Genomic DNA, 23,914 nt, shown 5'->3' on the forward strand with positions numbered 1-23,914 from the left:
TTGGTGCCCAAATTAAACAAATAACCCACGCAGCCTCTTTGAGGAGTAGTTACAATATAAAGGTAGTACTGTACTTACTTTTTTTGCAAAATGACCAGGTTTCTTCGGATATATCGTCTGCAGTATAGATGCTGTTGATTCTCAGGAGAGTAGTCTTCACTGCGATTCAAAAAAACACAATTAATTACTTTGTGTGTTTACAGCAGTGATGATACTGCACACATTAATTGTACATCTTTCATCAGAGCATTCTCCTTTCATATTTCAACCCAGCGCATGTGTGCATTTCACTTCACTCTGTGCAGGCTCTGCATGGTATTTGCAATATGTTACTTGCAAGTCCTTCATAATTGCTAACATTTTTAAGGTTATGAAAATGGCTTGTTTTTTACAAGGTGTACCAACTATAGGAGAGAGGTTTGTAAGCGATAGGGCATAGTAGTAGATGGGGAAAACATTTTCTACTTGCAAATTAAAAGCACGATACCGAAAAATCGGGAGACCCTCAGAGGGAGATGTCACCACAACAGTCGGGAGCGCTAACTTTTGTCATCCGATTAAATTGCAAGTAGCATTACTGTAGGCCGTACACACTACACAACTCCGACATTTTCTAATACAAAATCGAGTTTCGCCCTAAAAAGGCATGCTTGCAAGACATGTATAGGTTATGCGGAAGACAGTAAGAAGTTGTGCGGTTTGTCAGTGATAAATCGGACATCTTGCACTAAAAGGGGGAGTGTTGGTATGTATTGCCTATGCACATTTAGCTGCATTAATTTGTTTAAATTAAATCATAAGGGTTGCACATGTTCTCTGATTACAATATACATACCTGTACTCCATACTCATTCATGTGCGCATGCATGGAGCTCTACATAGAAATTCGCAACTCTTGCACAGTAGCTTGTGAAGTAGGTGCTTTGCAATGCTATGCGGCTTCGATTCAGAATTATCAACAGTAATTTTGAAGTGCGCAATGTTGATGACAGAGTTAGATTTAGCGATGTTCAATGTGATTGGTGGATGGTTGTGTGACTGCTTAGTTATGTCCAATGAGGGACTCGATTTGCTACCGCTATGGAAAGGGTGAAAGGACTGGGTAAGAGTTACGTGCCGCATGTAGGCAGCGCTTGTCCGTGGGTAGGGCGTGTCACATACGGGTTTCTACAGCAAATCCTGCATGGAAAGGGGACTGTAGGCATCAGCCAATCAGATGTTCACATTACTCTTTTGTGTCGAAAGACGGTGCGTACACTGAAGATGGCAGAGGTGGAGAGGGTCAGGGTTTTGGTGCTTGGAGACATTTTTGTCCATGGCTTACTTACAACATTATGCCGAGAGTAGGCATGTGGCACACCATTTCGTTGTGAGAGGAGTGGAGCTGGTATGGAACGCTGAGACTGATACCACTGTTGCGGCAATTCTGCAAGTTTGCAGAAACATACGTACGATGACCTCTCCTAATGTGCTAATTTTGCACTACGGTGCTTGCCATTTGGGCTACGTGAGTGCACATACTTTGTTGGCAGATTTGGAACAGTTGGTTCAAGCACTCATGAACATCTTTCCAACTGCGAAAGTCATTTTTTCTGGTTTACTCCCTAGAGTAAAATGGGACAACAATTATTTTTTCTGTCCAGATCAAAGTATTGGGAGGTGTATCATTAATCGCAGCATGCATGCTTTTATGTTACGCGCTGGTATGTTTTTCTGCAGCCACGAAAACATTGTTCCAAGTAATGCAGATTATTTTGAAGCAGATGGTGTTGCGCTGTCTTCTTTGGGAAATGCAATGTTCTTTTGGAACCTAAGGCTTGCTTTAGAGAAGGTTCTGTAATGGTTGTAGGAGGAAAGTAAGGAGAAAAAATACAAAAAAATAAACAAAATAACAGATGTCTGTAAGGTATCTGCCCAAAAACAAAAAAAGGCTCTTTTCGGAGCCCACCTTAAAGGGGAAAAAGGGGAATAATACTTTAATGTACCGTTGTCACGCTCTGATCCTATACATGTCCGCGGGCATGGCGGTAGTTTGCAGCTAGCGCATATCACCAATAGGGATTCTGGGGTGGAGACGCATGCAAATGAGAATGAGCGGAGCTAGGGATTGGTCAATAAAGTTCAGTAGGTGTGTTCTGTACGGCGAGATTTAGTAAGACCGTCTTCTCCCTAATAGGAGACCACACAGCCATGGCTTTGCGTGCTTAAACAGATTATCTGGATTTTGGGAGACTCATGGATACATTGGTTGAAGGTGCATGCAGAAAGCTGCAGTTTATCTGCAGATCTCGGCTTTCCTCATGTGGAAGTGCACTGGCATGGCGTGCGTGGCATGAGGTGGCTGGACTTGGTACCTCTCTGTGTTACTTTACTGACAGAGTGTCCTCCAGATATACTTATCATTCACTGCGGAGGAAACCGTTTAGGCCATGTCGCTGGAATTTCTTTGCAATTTGCAGTGAAGGAAGGACTTGCGAAGCTCATGGACATGTTTCCAAATTGTCAAATACTTTTTTTCCGTATTGCACAAAGACAAATATGGCTTCGTCGTTCTGCTTTTGGTCCACAAATGGAGAAAGCGAGACGCAATGGGAGTAAGGCTGTTTGTGCCTTTTTAAGAGATGTTGGCATGTCCTCATTCCACAATGAAAACATTTTGTTTCGCAGCTCTTTCATTTTCCGCAGCGATGGGAGTCCATTTCACATATGCTGGCAATCAGATTTTTCTTCGCAATGTACAAAATGCATTGCAACCTCTTTTGGATTCACAATAACCTATGTGACAATCCGTTCTCTCCAATCCACAGTTTTTGACTCCCACAACACACCACCAAAAGGCTCTTTTCAGAGCCACCACTTACTCCCATCGTACACTTCATTGTGTTTGCTCCACTTGCACCCTCCTTTTTTTTTCCGTACAACTGTCCGCAAACTTTTCCACAACTCTGCGGGGGTCTACAATGGTCACTTCATAGTTCTATTGTTAAACTGAGAAAGGCGGCTCTGAAAAGAGCCTTTTCTGTAATTTATCGTGTTTTCACGTTTATTGCTTCTCAGCACACGATACACTAGGAGAGGAGGCCAAAGGAGGGTAAGGAAGGGACACCAGCCACGGGGATAAGAAAGGGCAAGTGGACAGAGAAAGATATAGTTTGAGCTTCACTTAGGTAAGTAGCAGATCTTCTGGCGCTCTGTGACCGGAGCCTCAAAAGCACTTCGAAAACTCTCCCCCCTGCAGAGTACTGCGTCACAATACATACACACTATTGTCACCTTTGAAAGTTAAGGGTCAACAGCATTGCGAATGGCTTGTGAGGCAGCTGGAGGGAGGCGCTCCCCCACAGGATTGTCTCTTGTGGTGAGAGGACCGGACACAGAGGATGCTGTGGAGGAAGTCAATCAACTACGCTCTTCACATTGTACCACCTTGCGAATGTCCGCAGTGTGGAACGAAGTGAGGTGTTGCTTCATGGTTGTCGCACCAAATCTCCTGCGACTCAGCACCACCTGGCACTGGTTACACCTCTTATACAATGCTTGAGGGACTATAAGTATTGAGGGGGGAGTAAACCAGATATTGAGATATCTAACATAAGAAAAACAAACTCCCTGCCTCTTAAGGTCAGGTAGAGCACAGTGAAGCAGATCACTAGTCTTATAGGGCATGGGTCACATGTTTACACTCTTGACATCAGGTATTTGTGTGTATGGAGAATTCAACCAAGTCACACTAAAAATAATCAAAAAATATAGCAATTTTAATACATATTTATAAAAAAAGTTATAATAAAACATCATGAAAAGCATTAAAAATCTCATACAGTGACAATGTGCAAGTGCAACCTTATAATGGTAGAACGCCTCCAGGGGGTCTATCTATACGAGGTGTAAGGTGCAAGAAATGTAGAGAGCAAAAATAAATAGAAACGCACCTATTTAACAACACACTTGAGGTACAAATACTTGGATGCAACAATGGTGTCAATTTAAAGCAAAGGTCTAATCACCATATTAGAAAACCACATATATAAAAAACAAAAGGAAACCCAAAATGTAGAGTACTAAACAATTCTGGTTACTCTATGGTTGGTACTTTTGTCTTGTACTGATCTTATAAACAACCTTTCAGGGTATTAATCTCGTTCAAAACAATTAGTATTAATGTTGACATAAAGAGACACAGAGGATGCTGTGGAGGAACTCAATCGACTACGCTCTTCACATGGCACCACCTTGCGAATGTCCGCAGTGTGGAACGAAGTGAGGTGTCGCTTCATGGTTGTCGTACCAAAGCTGTACGCACCAAATCTCCCACGACTCAGCACCATCTGGTACTGGTTACACCTCACCAGGTTCGCACATGCTTTTTGTACGTTCCCATAAATGGAAAACAGCCACCACACCCACGACTCCCGGCAAGTGCTCGTAGTGCGGAGTTCTTCCACCTCATTCTCTTCCTCCTCTTCTTCCTCGCACTTTACATCCTCAACCGTATATCTCTCTGCTTACCCTTGGGGAGGTGGTGGTGGTGGCGGGTTTGGGGGTGGTGCAGAGGCTAATGAACCAACAGCAGCCATGGAAGCCATACCGATTACTTTCCTTTTTGTCACTACAGCAGTAAAGGCAGTACACCTCAATCTGCTATAGCTAGAAGGACACTGAAGATGCGCTCGGGGGTGTGGCCATTTATAGGGGTGGAGGGGTGTGCCTCGTGACAGTCTTCATCACTGCAAAGCGGTACGAAAATTTTACACAAGTCCTCAGGTAAGCTATTGTGTGGGATATGTGAAATTATATTTTTACCCTCTACAATATTTTGCCTTGTGTCTACAAGTTCTTTTATACTGTTGCGGAAGCACACAAACTGCGCAAATTAGTCCACACGTTCAGCGTGGGTGCGGTCACATGATGACGTTCTGAACACATCCGCAACAGAAATGGGAGTCCGCTGGACAGCAAATGAAGAGTAACAAACTTGCGCAAGTGTCCTACGGATAGTGTTCGGGTTCTCAAACTAATTCAAAGTGTGACACAAGTGAGACGGACAGTTAGGGACAGGCACGATGTTTGCTATTCTTACAGTTGTACTGGGCATGTGCATACATGATATGCTCACTGTACGGACAGTTCCATTGTCCTTAGGACAAATCCATTTTGTTTGACTACGAACCTGCCGGCCACCGCGCCTGTCCTACAGACGCCACCATTTTGGCTGCGGACGATACGGACAGGTATACTGTCCTTAACACACTCCCATTTTGGGCATTTACAGCCATCCCGGACACCTGGTGTGTTCTACGAACATGTTTCATCTCGTTTGTAAGCAGTACGGTGAGGTATAATGTCCTTAGGACGCCCTTTTATGTTTATTTATGCACTACTTGAACAGATGTTGCGGTCAAACATCAACTCCATCTTACTTTACATTAGTAAGGGTAGGTGTACTGCCTTTACAACACCCACATTCCATTCCTTACGGATAGGTCGAACAGGCGTGCTGTTCGCGAACTTCTTTAAAAAAATTGTTTTCCTATAACTCTATAACTACAACTACCATACAAAAACATTCCAAACACGCACACACTTCCCAGATAGCGGTACAGCTAGTTAGGCAATTTGACTTCCTTGTTTTAATAAAACATCTTGAGCATGGCTTATAATTGTCTCTGGAACATCACATGTTGTTTTAAAGTGAAAACCTTTGTGAACTAAGTATTAGTCCCTTTTGTGTTTTCTTTCCTTTTCCTTTTTTCTTCTCTCCTTTTGATGTGCTTTTGTTGTATAAAGTTTGTTTTAAACCAGATCACAAGTAAGAAAATTAGAATGGATGATAATTCATATATCCATTCTGTGCGGCATCATGCCAGTTGTCATCAATGTTTCTGGGTACTTATTGACTTTATTGATGTTTGCTTTTGGCCTGCTAATTCGGGTTTCTTGATTATTTGCATTGAGCGCTCCAATCTTCCTATTTTGTAGGGAACTTCATGCACTCTTATTGCATGATCACTGTTCTCAACATGTTTCTATGATTTATCATAGTCTTTGACAACAATAAAAAAAAGTCATCTAATGTTGCTCCCTTATTGCCCATGAGCCATGTTGTTTTCCCTGGGATATCGCCTTGTGTTCTACCGTTTACATGCATTTGGGGTCAATAGACCTGAAACTCCTCCATCTCACCCCCAGTATGTTGGTGTCTAGATATTGGGCCGCATTAAGAGTATGGCAGTAAGTGGTAAAATTGGCGGTAACTCTGTTAGTGGAAATTTGACCTCTATGCCAAATTATAAGGTCAGGCCTGGAGTGGTGGGTTTACCTCCAGGAAATCATGGAGGTCCATTCTGCCACTCACCGCCGGAAAATTGGAGGAATTACTGTGGCGGAAATTCTGCCAAAAAAGCCCCATTTGAGTCCAGTGTACAAAAAAATAATGGGGAATTACAACGCCACCTCTAATCCAGCAGTAATTCCGCCAGACAAAGTAACAGTAATGCAGTTAGGCGGTATTCTGGCAGATTTACCGCCGAGATACCGCCCAACTCGTAATGAGGTCCATTGAATTCAACAGCAGTTAAATTATACCTTTCTATTGTTTTCACATAATTATTCTTCGTCTCACCACAGTGTGCATTAAGATCACCAGCTACAGTAGTGGTTATGTTTTGCCCTCACGATAACCCAAGAATTTCATCAATATAGCACATTATTTGCTTCGTGCCTAGTCCCCCAGGAGGGTCATTTACATGAAACAGTTCATCATACTTAGCTAGCGAGATGTGGATAGCAATTATGTTACTTTGACTATTGTCCAAGATTATTTCTCTTACCATATATGAATTGGCTACACCAATTACTAATCCACCGAAAGGACGGCAAACAGGTCCTTTTTTTGCAAGATGAGTAAAGGTGGTGTAACCATCAAAATACATTCTTTGTTAGCACATTTTCTTAGATCATAAATGTCACCATCTTCTAACCAATTAAGCCCATTTTGTTGCTAGTGAAATGTTTAAAACCTCTTGTATTCCAGGATTTGATCACTAATTTATCAAGTTTTTTTTTTATCAAGGTCTCTGTTTAGTGTTTGTTATAACGTGCCAGGGAGCCATGACTAGCTGGTCGATATCTCATTTTATGCCTTTTGGACATTGTATCTATCCTTACAAATCACTTTCCTACCTTTCTCATTACAGACAATTTCTACTTTACTCAGGATTGTAGAATCGCCTATTTCCTGACCTAAAGAACTTGGCAACTCATAACCCATTTTTTTTTTTATTTTATTTTTATACGGTTTATTCAACCTTTAGAAAAAAAAAAAATTTTGACAGACAATTCACGTCCAATCAACCACATATCCTTTTAAACTCCATTTCTCTCACCGCCGTTCTATATACAATAAAACAAGTGGCCTGAGTCTTGACGTTTTGACTACAAGGGTTCATTCGACTCCAGGCACTTCAATTGATTCCTTCAAATCCAATCTTGTTTTTATGACCTGGAGGAAGGTTATCAAATTGAACATTACAGTCCGGTTGGAGGCTTCAAAGAACAATTCCCACCAGTTTTCCAGATTCCTTGAACTACTGTTGTGAATAATCGGTGAAAAAAGCCGTCCTCGTTCTTTCCCAAGGCTCGGGCATGACATGATCAAGTGCTTTAGAGATTCCATATCAAAATTACAGAAACGACACCTTCTATCAATATTTGCATACTTGGGCCAGGAGCCTAATCACTCTCTTGTATTTAGAGCGTTTAATCTGAATCTCATGTACAAGGCTCTGGCATGCTGATTTGGCAGATGGGTTAGATAAGAGTGGCGTTGATTGAAGGCTTTCGCTTCACCTGGGACTTCCTGCATTAGCTTACATTTTGATCTTTGCTCACAGGTCTTGATCCAATCTAACCGCCAAATCTTCATCTTTGCTGCATCTGGGTTTTCCACTAGCAAGGCAGAGGTAATATCGTACTCGCCTAGCAGGTCTTGACAAAGCTGATTCCACTTTGCGAGTATTGTATACTCTTTCGCACTGTCTGGTCTATGCATGATTTGGAATTGGGGTGTCGGAGTCTTTAGCATCGTTTTACGGTATAGGCTTAGCAGATTCCACATTACTCTGGCATGTATTGAAATTAAGCCAAGCTCGTACCGTATACAAACAGTTGCTATTCCCCTCGGTAGGTGTAGTACACGAGACCAAAAGATGTTTTCTAAAGAGTTCCATAAATCATTAGAGCAACCGAAGGCATTTTCTCCTCCGTAGATCAGGCTCGGGACCACTTTCTGTTGAAAAAATAGGATAGTCGGCTTTAATGAAAATTTGCCGTATTTGTTGTTAATTAAGCATGCTTGATTTGCTAATTGCCGACATTTGCTTTTTGCCACATCCGTCCAATGAGCGTCATTTCTACCCATTTTTAAAAGTCAGGGTCATATTGCATAATTCGATTATTCGCAACCATTGATTTACAATGAACTCGAAATGTCATCAGTCGCGCCCAGTCTAGTAAGCTGGGAGAACTTTGCTGCATGAACTTGATGGTGTTGTCTGTGGACTTGCAATGAACCAGCAGTGGGCCAGTGGGCCTGCATCAAATGACTTGTTTCCTTGAGGATCTCAGTCAACACAGTTAGATGATTACATTACTGCAGCCTGCCTCTTTATTCATAAGGACTACTTCAGGTAGTTGCCATCAATTCTGTGTTAATTGGAATAAAATGCTTTCTTCCAGTAGCAGTAACAGCACATTTCGACACAGAAAACTGCAGAACGCTGATGAATGAATTGGGTTTTTATGCACCAGAAGCCGGGATAAATTAGTGGTCTGTCAGGCACCCAGTAATATGGATTCAGCTTGGCTCGGAAATAAGGTGGATTTACATACAAAGATTTCTGCAGCTAGGAACCTGAACTATTGGTATATTTTCTTGAAAAAGTGATGCATCCCACATTTCCAGAAAGCTGAAACGTCACTTTACTGTAATGAAAAATGAAGGCAGCTCATGAAATGTTATAGAACAATAACCATCCTATGACCACTACTGCATTCCAGTCCTGATGAGGCTTTCTCGGCGGCTGAAGCAGTTGTTACAGCATTATGGCCTCTGAGTGTTGGAAAATCAATGAGCTTTTAGGTCTCGTTGACTGAAGGGGTCTCATACAGGCACACATAGACCTCAATATATTGATGGCGCTACATGGTTGTGAGGTTCTGTCAGGCAAGACATGGAGCTCGGAACCAAGCAGCCATCTTGATTGACTCCCAAGTGCCTCCACCAAAAGTACATTTCTTTTAGTATCTAAAATGCATTTTGGGGTACCAATCGGTCTTGTATTCTGTTAGCATATTGCTATTATGAACTGCGGAATGTAAAAAAAAGCACCTATACACTTTCATTTTAATCACTTATTAGATACAGTCCCTTGCACAAAAAGGCCAAAACTGAGACAATCTTGAACACAACTCTACAAGTGTTCTTTATTCTGCTGTAAAGAATGTGCATATATTGGAAAATGTCTCAAATGCCAGACCTGTAGGAAAAGGTATGTAGTAAAATATGGATATCATCTTCAATATGCACACAGCATTTAACGTTGCAATAACTTCCATTGCACCCTAAATCTCCCCTCCCTTTCTGCTCCCGCTAACCACCCCATCTCCTCTACTATCCTGGGTGCCCACAAGTGTTAACCCCCCTGGTTACATCCCCTATGTTAGGGATCGTAATTAAGATTCCATTAGCTGGAGCTACAACCAACCAAAACCAAATGCTGGGTATTGAATATAATACAGCAGACACAAGCAACCTTGTGGATATATGATATTTTATTTGTATTGCGTTCGTCCACAAGTGTTTCAGAGCGCCATGGAGCTAGCAGTAGCGTGCCACAAATCTAACTGCCACCTGAGATGCAAACATCAACATTAGGTCCATTATGCTTTAATGCTCCTTTATGCACATTCCAAAGTATACGAAGTCTGTCATATTGGCATCTTTGTATGTATGGCACCAGTTGGCCTTGGGAGCCAAAGGAACTCCTGGTAGTGTGGTGTCACGCTAACTAGACTCGACGCAGGAGCTTAATGGCTCCTAGCAATGTCCAACCCTGCTGTATGTACAGTGCTCTGTTGCTCCCCGGCACGGGTTGCGCGTTCTAGCTTCTACTCTTACATACATGCAGTGCTAATGACTCACTTTTTTGTTGTTTCTTTGAAGCATCTGCAGTGTGTTGCCTTATGTCCAAAATGACCCAATAAGGTCTGCAGAGAAAAGGTATAAAGAAAAAAGATAAAAATGTGTATTGTACTGCAGCATATCCAAACACGGCAGCAGTACGACATTGGAAGAACATGGTACATCTGAAAAATAATGCTGCAGGCAGTCCTCTAAAGCCATTTGGCATACGAGGAACATTCAATAATGTGAACCTGGCTTTACGGGGCCCTTCTGCCACTTTTGGTGGGCCCTGTAAGAACACTTTAAAGGTGGCGGGCGAGGTTGGATAGAGCATGCTCTTCAAGTCCTTAGATTATGGGTGGAGTGCATTAGATAATCCTGTCCACTTCGGTTATTTGAGCATTAGATTCGCCAGGAGTCTTGCGTAGTCACCCCGTATAGTATTGCTACAACAAAGCCTTGCGTGCGTGTGTGATGGGCGAAAGGAACAAGTTGGAGAAACACAGTGAGGAAAGCCACCTACTAGGACAATTTCAAAGATCACTAGTCCAAGGTATGTATGGACAGACGTATGAGGGGCTGTTCCACCAAAAATCCTGCAAATCACAGAACCTACATTTCTGAGATGTTTACTAGAGGCCCTGCAATCGCGCTCTTCTGATGTCGTCCACAATGGACTGAATATCCTTTCTACCACTGGTATAGCCACAAAACCCTTAGAACGGTTAGTCTCGGTTTGCACCAACCCCTCGAGCTGCATCAAGTAAAAACATTCCAACTTATCCTTTGAAAAGTGAACGTGTTCCACTACGTGTTCCACTAATTACAAGGCAGCATTGCATGAAACCCAGTTTAGCGTAACACAACTGGCTTTGTGGTCCCGACTGGGATGCTGTACCTGTATCACATCCATTTTATGGGCAAGGGTACTGTGAGCATTGGGAATCCTGCCCCATGCTTGCTTATGCCACATGACGTAATGGCAACACGCCTCTGCTTAGCCCTCTAGAGCCTTTTGAAGTGTGGTGGTTTTCTGTTTTGCTTACAGTATTGCTCTCCACTGTCATCATACGAAATGTAGATTTTGTGTGAGTTTGTGTTTTGTTTTTTTAAGGCAAAAAATACACAGTACCAAGGATCTCTATAAAACAAACATAGATGCTTTGCTTTCTTTGGCCATCTGGCTCACATGTTCCTTCATGGAACTCTTTTTGGGGAGTTCAAATGTTACTAGTTGGATGATATGGCCTTAACCTAGGCCACAGATTGGCTAGTGTGCCCCATTTATAAATCTCCAGTGGTAGTCTGGATGTTCAGATGCAAACATTGCTGTTTCTTTCTCTGTCAGGCTCCCGGATCCTTGCATGGAAATTGCAATTCCAAAGGGGAATAAGATGGGCCCTGAACGGATCTTCCCAAACTCCAACGACGACCTGGGAGAGCAACGAGCACCAGAGGGCCTCCAGGAGAACATGGGAGACTGGAGTGGCGAGGAGGAAGAGGAGCTGCCACACGAGGAGGAAGATGATGAGAATGAAGGAGGGTACTTCTACCAGCCGCTGAACCAGGACCCTGAGCATGGTGGGTTTGTGCAGCACAGCCACCCAGAGCAGGATGCAGGGGGAGATTACGGCCACCCTGAGGGTGGGCAGAATGCCCTTGAATTGGAGGAGGATATAGGAACCAACATTCAGGAGCGTCTACAGGTAATCTGTCTGAAAGTAAGGGCATGTGTAAGACTGTGTGTGTCAGATCATAGTGTATTGTAAACAATGGAATGGTGCTGGGCTATACAAATCCACTAACGTGGTAATTGTGCTGATCTCCATCATAATAAACGTGATCCGGGGTAAAGGTAATTGGTGGAACTCCCATGGATGTGGGATGTCATAATGCATGAAATGTGTAAGGTTCAGTTGAACTGCTGGGGATGCACACAAATGCATTGGAATTTCGGGTTTTCCTGCCCCCTTTCTGCTAAGAGAGGCTGTTTTTATGTCCCCCTTGTTCTTTTTCCTTTTTTGACTCCCCGTCATAGGTCAGTCCTGACATGAGAACCCTACCCTCCTCCATTCCCCTTTGGGTGTGGCACTACTGCCCTCCTTGAGTAGTTTAATATAAGTGGAGTTTCCATTTACACAGTGTGCTTCAAGGCCCGGCTGGTGGCTGTGTAACCTGATATTTTTCATGGGCACTATCATCACCATTTGGCCATTTTGCACTGCTAAAAAGGCTTTCTTTGTCTCAGCAAGCCACTGTTTGTGTTGCCCAACGTTCGCCTCTCAGGGTAGGAACTGGCTCTTTGTGTTCATGCCTCTTTGCGGAAGCTGTTCAGAGTTGGGAAAAGGCTGCTCCTTGGTTTACAACATGCCCAGACGGGTTTAGGATCAGACCTCTTAATCCACATCCTTGCCTTCACCAACTTAATACATGTCTTTCAGCTGCTTATCCAGGATTAGAGAACCACTAGGAGTTTGACTTGGCGTTTTACCCTGACGGGTGGGCTGAGATACCCAGCCGAGCAGTTTTATATCTGGGGACATTTTGGAGCTGTTCTGATGCACAATAAGCCACATAAGGAGTACTAGAAACTGCTGCTGGGGCCAGAACCTGCCAGAGTCCCCTTCTGCAAGGTGAAGCTCACTCGTCCTTTGAGAGCAGTCCTCCTCAACAGCCCAGGTTTATATAGAGGAGTTGATCTTTTTATCTGGATTCAAGGGGTGGCACTCATTTAATCCCAAAAGGTGGAAAGAAAGCCCTCTCTCCTAGCCACCCTTGCCTTACCTTTGGTAGTAGAACCTACTTTAGGACTCGCATCTTGGGTACCGCTAGACCCTTGAGATTGACAGCTGCTTTCTGTGTTTTGGAACCAGAAGTACCAATGTACAGTGCCTGACAATACAAGTACACTTGCCTATTGCAGTTACCCATACTAGCCTATGTGACAGCCGTCAGAGATTTCTTACTCACCAGTGACATTGATTGAACTCCTGCTCTTGGGCCAGGCATGTGCTTCCCAAGTCCTTTGGGTTTGCATTGGTTTGTTTTAGTTCATTTAACACTAGTGATTTGTGTTACTCCCATTCCTCTCTCCACCTCCAAATTGCAGCAGTTTCTGTTGCCTAAAATTGTAACTACTGGTTGAGAAATGAAATGTGGGTGTTTACCCATCACTCGATGGATACATTCATGAAGTACTTTGTGGTTGACCTTAGTTTATGGCACAGATTGTTAAATGAATCCCAAATATAGTGTCTATCCCTCTTAAGAAATGAAGCATTGGTGCTCAGTCACACCTAGCAGTGAGTGTTTGGTCAAACCTCATGGAAACCCTCCAGGTTCACAATAGGTTCAACTCTATAGACCCCAGTTATGAGGTGATCTAGGAAACCCCTGTTACCAACGTGCATCACCAGAGCAGGAGGATGGACGTCCTTGGATGAGCACGCTCCATGTTGGCAGTTGCCGGTTGTTAATGTGGGAATGGGCTAGTGGTGGATGCAGATCGGGCAATGTTCGATTGTACATGGGATGCTTGAATCTTGAGCAAAGGCTTTTATTTCCCTTCCTGGCTGCATCCCTAGAAGATGCTGTTGCATTCATCCATATTTGGAATGTCTAAACCACACCTGAGCAGGCCCCCTGTGGCATTCATGTAAACTGCCTTCCCCAGCCATCGTCCGTACTAAGGTGTTACTTTTCATTATGCAGGAGATGAGGCTGCACCTCCCAGACCCTCCTGTGGACAGCGACGATGACGATATCCTCGGAGCCACCGCCAACAACAGTCAGACCTCCATTCCCATGGACGCAGGTAAGCCACAAAGGCATGCTTTCCTGTAGTTTGGGGCCAGGCATATGCTGCGTATGACCCTCTAGGCTGGCACCCGGTATACACTGCATGGACTTTTTTTCAGCAGTACCCTGCCACAGGCTTGTTAGAGGTTGAGGTGGAGGAGACTGAGAACACTGTGATGTAGGGTCAATATTAAGTTCTATTTATTTGCATGTTCGACCATTCAGCACAACAAGGCTGTTACCTTTTGCAGCATGCTCTCCGCCCAATGATTAGTTCACGTGGTAACCAAACACACATTCCCGAACATCCGCCCCAACCCCGCCCTCTGGTCTCGCCATGTTCAGGATCAAACCAGCATTGCCGTCATAGAGTTTTGTTATTCAGAAGATTCTACTGTGCTCAGGGGACCTTCTCTGAATTGCCCCCCCCCCCTGTTGTCTCATTTAATTGATTATCAAGAAGTAAAGCCCCTCGTCTGATTCTCATTTTGCACAGAGGTATCGATTGAACACTGGTGATTCACTCTAGGGTGCCTGGGATAACCTGCATGCATTCCACTCCTATGTTTTACAATAGCCAAGAGTTTGCAGGTATATCAAGGTGTTCTTTCCTGCCTTTGCCTCACTAAAAAGGCTCAAATAAATATGCAGGAAACCACACTCAGCCTCCAGAATTTGCTGGTTAAGTTATCGCAGGGCCAGGCAGTAAATATGCCCTGCCTAAAGTTTTGTGCCTGTGGCTTCACCCCTCAAGGGATAACCAGTATCTTCAAGGAAATGTCACCTACTGAAATCTCAGTCTGAGAGGCTGGGAGGCTTGGGCTGGTCAAACAATGATCAGGCAAACTCCTTTCATTCGGATTCTTCATTCCCTTTTCTAGGAACCCTATGGGATCCTCATCCAAGCTTAAAGTTTCACTACTCACGGGAGCAGGGGAATTCCTGAGGATGCCTGTCCCTCCCGTAGGCTCCCTCTTCTCTGGGGTCATCGGCAAATGGAGATCATGGTTGCTTTGGACTATTTTATAATCTGATAGACATGATAAGCAACACCAGAATCTTAGCTTTAAAGATTTTTTGTCAGTCTTCTCTGATCAGTGGACAAACATCTATTTATCAATATCTTGGGTTGCTGGTAACTGTGCCTGGGTCCTTCTCTCAGAGTTTCACAAGCGTGTCTTAATTTAGACTAATTCAGGGCAGTCCACCGTCAGATGTAGGAGCCCTTTGACTCGCACTCTCCCTCCTCCCATAATAGTAGTATCTCATTAATTAATGTTTTATGTATGAATTACCCTGATTTCTCCACAGAAGTTCTATCTCGGCCCCTGTTTTCTTTTTATTTTGTCTATTTTTATAGAGGAGGAACCTAGTTTCACCAGGATCTTGTCATTAGGATGCTATTGCTCTTAAGGAATCTAGAGTGCTAGAAGCAGGCCTCCTCCCCAACACCCTACTGAGCAACCGACTTCCTCCCCACACCACCCTACTGAGCAACCGGTTCCCTCCCCACTGCCCTGCTGAGAAACCACCCTCCCCGCAACCACCCTACTGAGAAACCGACTTCCTCCCCACACCACCCTACTGAGCAACCGGTTCCCTCCCCACTGCCCTGCTGAGAAACCACCCTCCCCGCAACCACCCGACTGAGAAACCGACTTCCTCCCCACACCACCCTACTGAGCAAACGGTTCCCTCTTCACTGCCCAGCTGAGAAACCACCATCCCCGCAACCACCCGACTGAGAAACCGACTTCCTCCCCACACCACCCTACTGAGAAGCCGACTTCCTCCCCACACCACCCTACTGAGCAACCGGTTCCCTCCCCACACCACCCTACTGAGAAACCGACTTCCTCCCCACACCACCCTACTGAGCAACCGGTTCCCTCCCTGCTGAGAAACCACCTGACTGAGCAACTGGTTCCCTCCCCACTGCCCTACTGAGAAACCACCCGACTGAGCAACCAGTTCCCTCCCCACTGCCCTACTGAGAAACCACCCGACTGAGCAACCAGTTCCATCCCCACTGCCCTGCTGAGAAACCACCCTCCTCGCAACCACCCGACTGAGAAACCGACTTCCTCCCCACACCACCCTACTGAGCAACCGGTTCCCTCCCCACTGCCCTGCTGAGAAACCACCCTCCCCGCAACTACCCGACTGAGAAACTGACTTCCTCCCCACACCACCCTACTGAGCAACTGGTTCCCTCCCCACTGCCCTGCTGAGAAACCACCCTACTGAGCAACCGGTTCCCTCCCCACTGCTAGCTGAGAAACCACCCAACTGAGCAAACCGGTTCCATCCCCACTGCCCTGCTGAGAAACCACCCGACTGAGCAACCGGTTCCCTCCCCACTGCCCTGCTGAGAAACCACCCGACTGAGCAACCGGTTCCCTCCCCACTGCCCTGCTGAGAAACCACCCGACTGAGCAACCGGTTCCATCCCCACTGTCCTGCTGAGAAACCACCCGACTGAGCAACCGGTTCCCTCCCCACTGCCCTGCTGAGAAACCACCCGACTGAGCAACCGGTTCCACCCCCACTGCCCTGCTGAGAAACCACCCTCCCTGCAACCACCTGACTGAGAAACCGACTTCCTCCCCACACCACCCTACTAAGCAACCAGTTCCCTCCCCACTTCCCTGCTGAGAAACCACCCGACTGAGCAACCGGTTCCCTCCCCACTGCCCTGCTGAGAAACCACCCGACTGAGCAACCGGTTCCATCCCCACTGCCCTGCTGAGAAACCACCCGACTGAGCAACCGGTTCCCTCGCCACTGCTCTGCTGAGAAACCACCCTCCCTGCAACCACCCGACTGAGAAACCGACTTCCTCCCCACACCACCCTACTGAGCAACCGGTTCCCTCCCCACTGCACTGCTGAGAAACCACCCTCGCTGCAACCATCCGACTGAGAAACCGACTTCCTCCCCACACCACCCTACTGAGCAACCGGTTCCCTCCCCACTGCCCTGCTGAGAAACCACCCGACTGAGCAACCGGTTCCCTCCCCACTGCCCTGCTGAGAAACCACCCGACTGAGCAACCGGTTCCATCCCCACTGCCCTGCTGAGAAACCACCCGACTGAGCAACCGGTTCCCTCCCCACTGCCCTGCTGAGAAACCACCCGACTGAGCAACCGGTTCCATCCCCACTGCCCTGCTGAGAAACCACCCGACTGAGCAACCGGTTCCATCCCCACTGCCCTGCTGAGAAACCACCTTCCCTGCAAGCACCCGACTGAGAAACCGACTTCCTCCCCACATCACCCTACTGAGCAACCGGTTCCCTCCCCACTGCCCTGCTGAGAAACCACCATCCCTGCAAGCACCCGACTGAGAAACCGACTTCCTCCCCACACCACCCTACTGAGCAACCGGTTCCCTCCCCACTGCCCTGCTGAGAAACCACCCTCCCGGCAACCACCCGACTGAGAAACCGACTTACTCCCCACACCACCCTACTGAGCAACCGGTTCCCTCCCCACTGCCCTGCTGAGAATCCAACCGACTGGGCAACCGGCTCCCTCCCCACCACCCTACTAAACACACATTTTGGATCCTGCTGACACAACCACCGAAGAATAGCTTCACAGCATAGACCAGTACAAAAGTATATAACAGCATCTACCTGAGCCCCTGACTTCTATTTTAGTGGTCATGACAGAAAAGGTATTACCATGGATACTGATTTATTTTGTCCATGAAGCCACAGCCAGTGTCCTCTGAACATCTGCTTCCCTTGCAGACATGCTTGTTCGATTAACATACTACTTGAGAACCTAGTGGAGACGCCAATAGACCTGTGATTTATGGGCTAAGTGGGACGAATGTTCTCTGGAAAAGTGTTACAAAATGCATTGAGATATGACTTGTGAAATGTGTTTTGACATCTAGCAGCCCCTCCGAGTACAACGCTCACACTGTGTGAGGAAATATTCCTTGGTGAACAGTTGTTTTAATCTCCAATAACTGCAACTTGCACTATTGCCACATCATGCATGATTTAGTGAGGAGTTTGCTCTTATAGCCTTTTTGCACAGAATTAAAAAATCAACTACATTTAGTTTTATAAACACAGTTTTTATGAAGTGATACCATGTCACAGGTACTTTCTCAATTACTCCACATAGAGGGCACTGGACAATCCTGCTTCAAGGCATCTAGCACAGTTTATCCCCTCCACCCCTTTGGGAGGAAGGAAATCTATTGCTGCCCTACCATGCATCAGAAGGCAGAGACATGTATGATATGCCTTAGTGGGAAGGTAAGTGATATGATATGGCGTTTATAACACACCTATACACAAGTGTTTCACGGCGCGATGAGGCAAGGGAGGGGGGAACAGAGGGAAGATGGAGACAACGATCTTACTAGGCCAGGTACGAGGTTTGAGGCCAAGGACAAGTCTCACAGTCCTGTTCTGGATGAGTTTCAGAGGGCACAGAGTAGAAGCAGACAGATTTAGAACAAGACTGTTGCAGTAGTCCAACCTAGAGAGAACCAGTGCTCTGGAAACAGTGAACTTCTGGGGGAAGGAGAGGAAAGGAAGAATACCTCTGAGGAGGAGGTGCAGCTGGTAGTGTGACTGCTTAAAGACGTCAGAGATGAGAGGAGAGGAGGAGAGTGTGGAGTCGAAGATTACCCCGAGGTTTTAGCCTCACAGATGGGAGCAGTAGGAGGGACAAGGGAGGCCGGCCAGAGAGTTACAGGAAAGGAGGGGAGCAGGTGTGCCGATGAAGAGAATCTCAGTCTTACTGGCAGTAAGGCAAAGCTCATTGGTGGCACACCACTTTTGAATAGCAGACAGACCGTCTAAGATGAGGGAAGAGAAGAAGTGGCGGAAGGGAGCCTGAAAATGTCATGATGCCTACCCCCGGGGACCCAGACCAAGTCCAGCAACCCCGGAAGCAGGCATCAAGTTACCCCAAGCAAGCCCAACAACCCCCGCTAGGGGCTATTTGGGTGCAGTCCTGGCGCCTATGGCGCTAGGCTCATATGGAGAGTCAGTCCTGGTGCCATCATTACCTGATGCAGACCATGCTGCAAGAGCTCCAAGCCAAACGAGGCTTGGAAGGGACTATTTTACCTAGAGACTATTTTTTTACTCTGGTGGGGCTGGCGAGGAATACTTACCTGGGACTACTTTGGAGGCTATTTAAACCACGCCCGAAGAGCAGCACACGCTTCGTGTTATTCTGCATCCAGCAGCGTAACACTCACCGTGCCTGCAAGTCTGCATCCAGTCTTCTGCCACGCCCGCCTCGAGTTTGGAGCTTCTAGAAAAAGGGAGAAAGAAGGAGAAAAGGTTAGAACAAGAGCAATACCTTTGATCCTTACCTGAATTCCCGATCCATCGCGCCTTCAAGCTGGAAGAAAGAAGTTATTTTAAGCGCGTCGCCTCGCCTGCTGCAGCGCCGCGCTGATCTCACCGGCCTTCGCAGCATCTTCACATTTCACCGCATTCTCCTGCATGTTCCCGTCGCACTCCGGCACCTAAGGAGAAGACAAGAACAGCAGGGTGAGCCAAGGGAATACACAGAGGAATACCCCCCATAGACTTACCTGATTTTACCACCGGGGGTACTATTCTTCACGGGTCGGCGCAGCTTCCACTGCATCCTAGCCGAACCCCGGCCCCTAAGGAGAAACAAAAGGACAGCAAGGTGAAACAAGGGACTAACAAGGGGAACCCTCCTCACCACAAAAGACTTACCTGATTTTACCGCCCGAGGCCTTATTCCCCGAGACTTCATACTTTCTCTCCGCGCCTGAATAAGGGAGAAAGCAACAGGTTACATATGGACATTATTGTTGGATAATACAAATCCTTACCAGAACATTACCGGTTGCCACGCGGAACTCTTCAGTAGGGTCAAGCTGCAGCCAGCAAGGAATCGGACAAGAGTGAAAGTCAGGCATTTGAACTCTTACAAACTACATACTTACGGCGTCTTGCCGGGAATATCGGAGTCAATATTGTCCTGGAACTCACCAATTCCTTCGAGACAGTGAATCAACTGGTTATCTATGCGCCCCTGCGCTCAATGCAGGATGGAGAGCTCATCTTTTCAAATCATCAGGTGAGAATATAAGAGGGGACATCCAAGGTGATCAGTGGGGAGAACAGCGGGGTTGGGGGATTTACGCTCAACTCCACGGGTGGTTAATTCCCTTTCTCCATTTGCAGAAGAATATTCCTACTGGCTAAGCAAACGAAGCTAGTTGGCCCATCCAGTCCGTCATCTCGGCCCTACGCGTCGCATTGGTGGAGACCGCAGTAGTCCAGTCCAGATCGACGCCTCTGTGGGAGCCAGGTGAGCGTAACAGAAAATGAGTTGAGTGTCATCCGCATAGCACTAAAAGCTGGGGCAGAGAACGGCAGTGCGCTGGGCAAGAAATGCCAGGTATTGGTTGAACAGCCAGGGAGAGAAGTTAGACCCCTGGGGAACACCACGGGTAGAGATAGAGAGGAAGGACCCAAGTTGCCAAGTTGGACCTGGGAGGGTCGATCGGAGAGGAAAGCAGTCAGCCAAGCCAGGGCCCGTTCGGTGATACCAAGGTTATCACGGAGACGGTTGAGCCGGAGGGCCTGGTTGACCGTGTAAAGGCAGAAGAGCGATCAGGTAAGATGAGGACACAGGGGTGTTGGAATCGGGGTTGGAGAGCAGGTCTTCACAGATGTTCAGGAGAGCACTTTCCGTGCTTCTGTCAGCTCTGAAGCCAGACTGATGGTCATGAAGACAACCAACAGATTCAGTGTGAAGATTAAGCGGGGAGATGGCCAGTTTTTCCAGGAGTTTGCCCAGGAAAAGAGTGATGGAGATTGGGCAATAGTTAGCCGGGCAGGGGGGATCGGCTGTGGTTTTCTTAAGAAGAGGGTGCCCAAGGGAGTGCTTCAGGGGAGAAGGGAAGACTCCAGTGGCAAAGGAGTGGTTGTAGAAGTCAGTCAGAGCAGGAGCCAAGGTGTCCACGTGGTCCTTGATGGTTTTGGAGGAACAGGGGTAAACATGTTTTGATGAGACTTCAGACTTGTCTAGAAACATCATCTGGGGAGAACAGGGGAAAGGCAGAGAAGGACAGAGGAGAGATTTCAGAATAAGGGTCAGAGGAAGAGCAGGGAGTAGAGGGGGCAAGGAGAGGCAAAGAGAGTGAGGACATGATGTCCTTTCTTTTAGAGATGAAATGAGAAGCCAGGGCCATGCAGCGGGCCTGGGAGGGGACAGGAGAGATAGACTGCTGCAGGATTTGCCAGCTCCTTGCAGATTTAAAAGAGTTTGGCCGAGTTGTTAGATGACGCAGACTTGGATGTAGGCTCTCTTCTTGGTCGGGACAGAGAGCCGGTATTGCCTTTGGAGCAGGCATTAGGCCAGTTTGTCAGAGGATGTACCAGAAGCACGCCATTTCCTCTGAGCCAATCTGCAATTGCGTTTAAGGGTGGCGAGGTCTGAGTCGTACCAGGAGTTGCACTTGGCTTTGGGCTTCAAGCGGATCCTCGTGACAGGGGCATGAACATCAAGAGTGTCAGATATAGCAAAGTGGAGCATGGAGAGGGCTGTGTCAGGATGAGAGTCGGCCAAAGGGTGGGAGGGGGGGTGAGAAAGTGGCGGCGAGGGCCTCAACTGACACATGCTTCATAGGTCAGATAACCGTGAAGGTAGGTAGCAGTGCTGGAGTTGGCCTGGCCTGAGGGGTGGAGAGAGTGAGCTGGGAGGAAAGGAGAATGTGATCACTCCAGGAGAGAGGAGTGGTGAGCGGGATAGAGAGGGGAAGGTCTGTAGAGCTCACAACATTCAGAGTTTTCACTGCGGAGTGAGTCAGGCCAGAGGGGAGGATCAAGAGTGAGAGAGTCGCAGAGGTCGCGAAAGAGTCCAGAGGCAGGACAGGAAGCGTCCAGGTGGATGTTAAAGTCTCCGAGAAGGATGAGTTGAGTGGTTGAGACCAGGGGTGAAGATGAGAGGTCCGCCCAGAGAGGGAGGAGGAGATTTGACCAAGTGGCCGATAGGGAAGGATGAAGGGTGGGGGGTGCAGGCAGGCGAGACAGAGAGACAGTAGTAGACAATTGGACAAGACGACAGGCGCACAGACAATGGTAGAAGTTTGCTAGATGAATGCTTTGCGAAGAAGTCAAAACCACAAAATGGCACTACTTTCACAATGTCGTTTGGCTCTGGAGAAAAAACACACCTAAGTCTGAGAGTCCTGTATAAGGGGGGAAAAGGCCTAGGTTTCACAATACAATTTTAAATACCAGAGAAAAACGCACCTAAGTCTGAGAGTCCTGTAGAAGGGGGGAAAAGGCCTAGGTTTCACAATACAATTTTAAATACCAGAGAAAAACGCACCTAAGTCTGAGAATCTGCTGTTGCAGGGTTGTCAGGGTAGAGTGCAGGCTCTATTCCTAACCCAGCCACTCCTACCGTACTTGTTGCTGCTGGTTGATGGCTGTCCCCTTGCTTCTCCTTCTGACACATGCAGACACTAGGTAGAGCCGCCTCTGTTGGAGCCGCCCTTTGCCTAGGGACTCTTAGTCGCAGGGGCTTTTGGGGAGAGGGCTACAGTGGATGGGCTCCCCAAGAGGGCTCAACGGGCCATTGGAAGGTGCTGGGCGGGATGGGAGGTGGGTGGAAGGTTGTACACGGAGAAGAGGATTGGGGGGCGTGATGAAGAGGGAGAAAAAGAAAAATGCAACAAAAACAAGGAAGTGGGTGGGGGGAGGTTTTCACCTACCAATGGTGCCAGAGTGCAGAGAGGCTCCACATGGAGTCGGAGCTACGGCACGCATAACCGCGTATGCAAGGACCACGCAGGATGGAGGCAGCAATGAGAATCCCAGACCACTGCAGCGGTGTTAGCAGGGCCTACGAGCCAATGGGAGGCGCCTCCCATCGCACCCAGCGGTAAGGGCTGGGAGAGGTAATCACTCCCCTCTAACACAGGTCCGGCCTGTCTGCACTTTGCAAATTGAAATCCTGGTTGGGCTGGCTCTGTTTTTATCATGTTGATTACTATTTAATGGGGTAATAATAGCCCCTATTTCAGCACTTAGTAACCGAAGCAATCTGGCATACATTGCTGATAATAATATTATTATTGATGTGCTGTCAAATGAACCCAGAGATAGATAGCTGCATGGAAAGGCCAAAGAGGTTCTAAACACTGGCACGTTTAGAAGAGGCAGCAGCAGGAAGTAATTCTTCTGGCATCCAAGCGATGTCTCCCATGCACAGAACATCTGAAAGGGGGCGGCCTTCTATGCCTGCAAACCTTGGAATCTCCCCAATAGCTCCTGCACAATGGCAGCAACGTTGTGCTCCACAAAGCAAAGTAAATCGAAGTTGTGCCGTTTGCCTTGTGTGGCATCTATGTATATATACGCCATCCTTTCTCAGTTAAAGAACCGGGATGCTGGCATTTCAAGCACAGTTGCTGCCTCCTCTTACTGTAAATGACTTCAGACTACTTTCTGTGCTATTGATGTTTTCAGGCTTTTAACTGTAGCCTGGGGTTTTATTATAGTCGCTATTGGAGGGCCTGGAGAATGCGAGGAGTAACGCATCCTGGAGCAAGCCGGGTCAGTCAGCAACTGAGTAAGCAAAGCTCCTGCTCAGTCACACTACATTCTTAGTACAGACATCTTGTGGACTGAGCTCAGACTGGCAAAATTGAAGTCTTCTAGCTAGCATCTTGCTGCAGTTTTTTTTACTGGCCGCCATTGTGCTGCATAGCTTGCGTGAAGCAGTTATTTGAAGTTATTTATTTGCTATCAGATTTGAAGTTGAAAATGGCGATGAAGGCGAATGACCAATTGCAGGTTTATTAGGAATTAAGTCTGATGGAGAAACTGCATGAAATCATGAGCCAGCCCTGGAGAGCTGAATCAGAGTGTGGAAAATGTTTTATTTCCATCTGTGTTTTGTGAAATG

The 23,914-nt window shown here is 46.8% G+C and overlaps 1 protein-coding gene across 1 annotated transcript in view; it reads left to right on the forward strand.

Moving 5' to 3' along the window:
• MEA1 (male-enhanced antigen 1) overlaps nt 1-23,914 on the forward strand; it is a 56,093-nt gene that overhangs the window by 17,187 nt on the left and 14,992 nt on the right. The window contains exons 2-3 of the mRNA XM_069608912.1: nt 11,532-11,889; nt 13,895-13,997. Coding sequence (XP_069465013.1) covers nt 11,548-11,889; nt 13,895-13,997 — 445 coding nt within the window. The 5' untranslated portion in view covers nt 11,532-11,547. The remainder of the gene's footprint in view (nt 1-11,531; nt 11,890-13,894; nt 13,998-23,914) is intronic.

This window comes from Ambystoma mexicanum, chromosome 4q, assembly GCF_040938575.1.
Source record: "Ambystoma mexicanum isolate Mex_15411 chromosome 4q, UKY_AmexF1_1, whole genome shotgun sequence".
In the NCBI taxonomy this organism is placed as follows: domain Eukaryota; kingdom Metazoa; phylum Chordata; class Amphibia; order Caudata; family Ambystomatidae; genus Ambystoma; species Ambystoma mexicanum.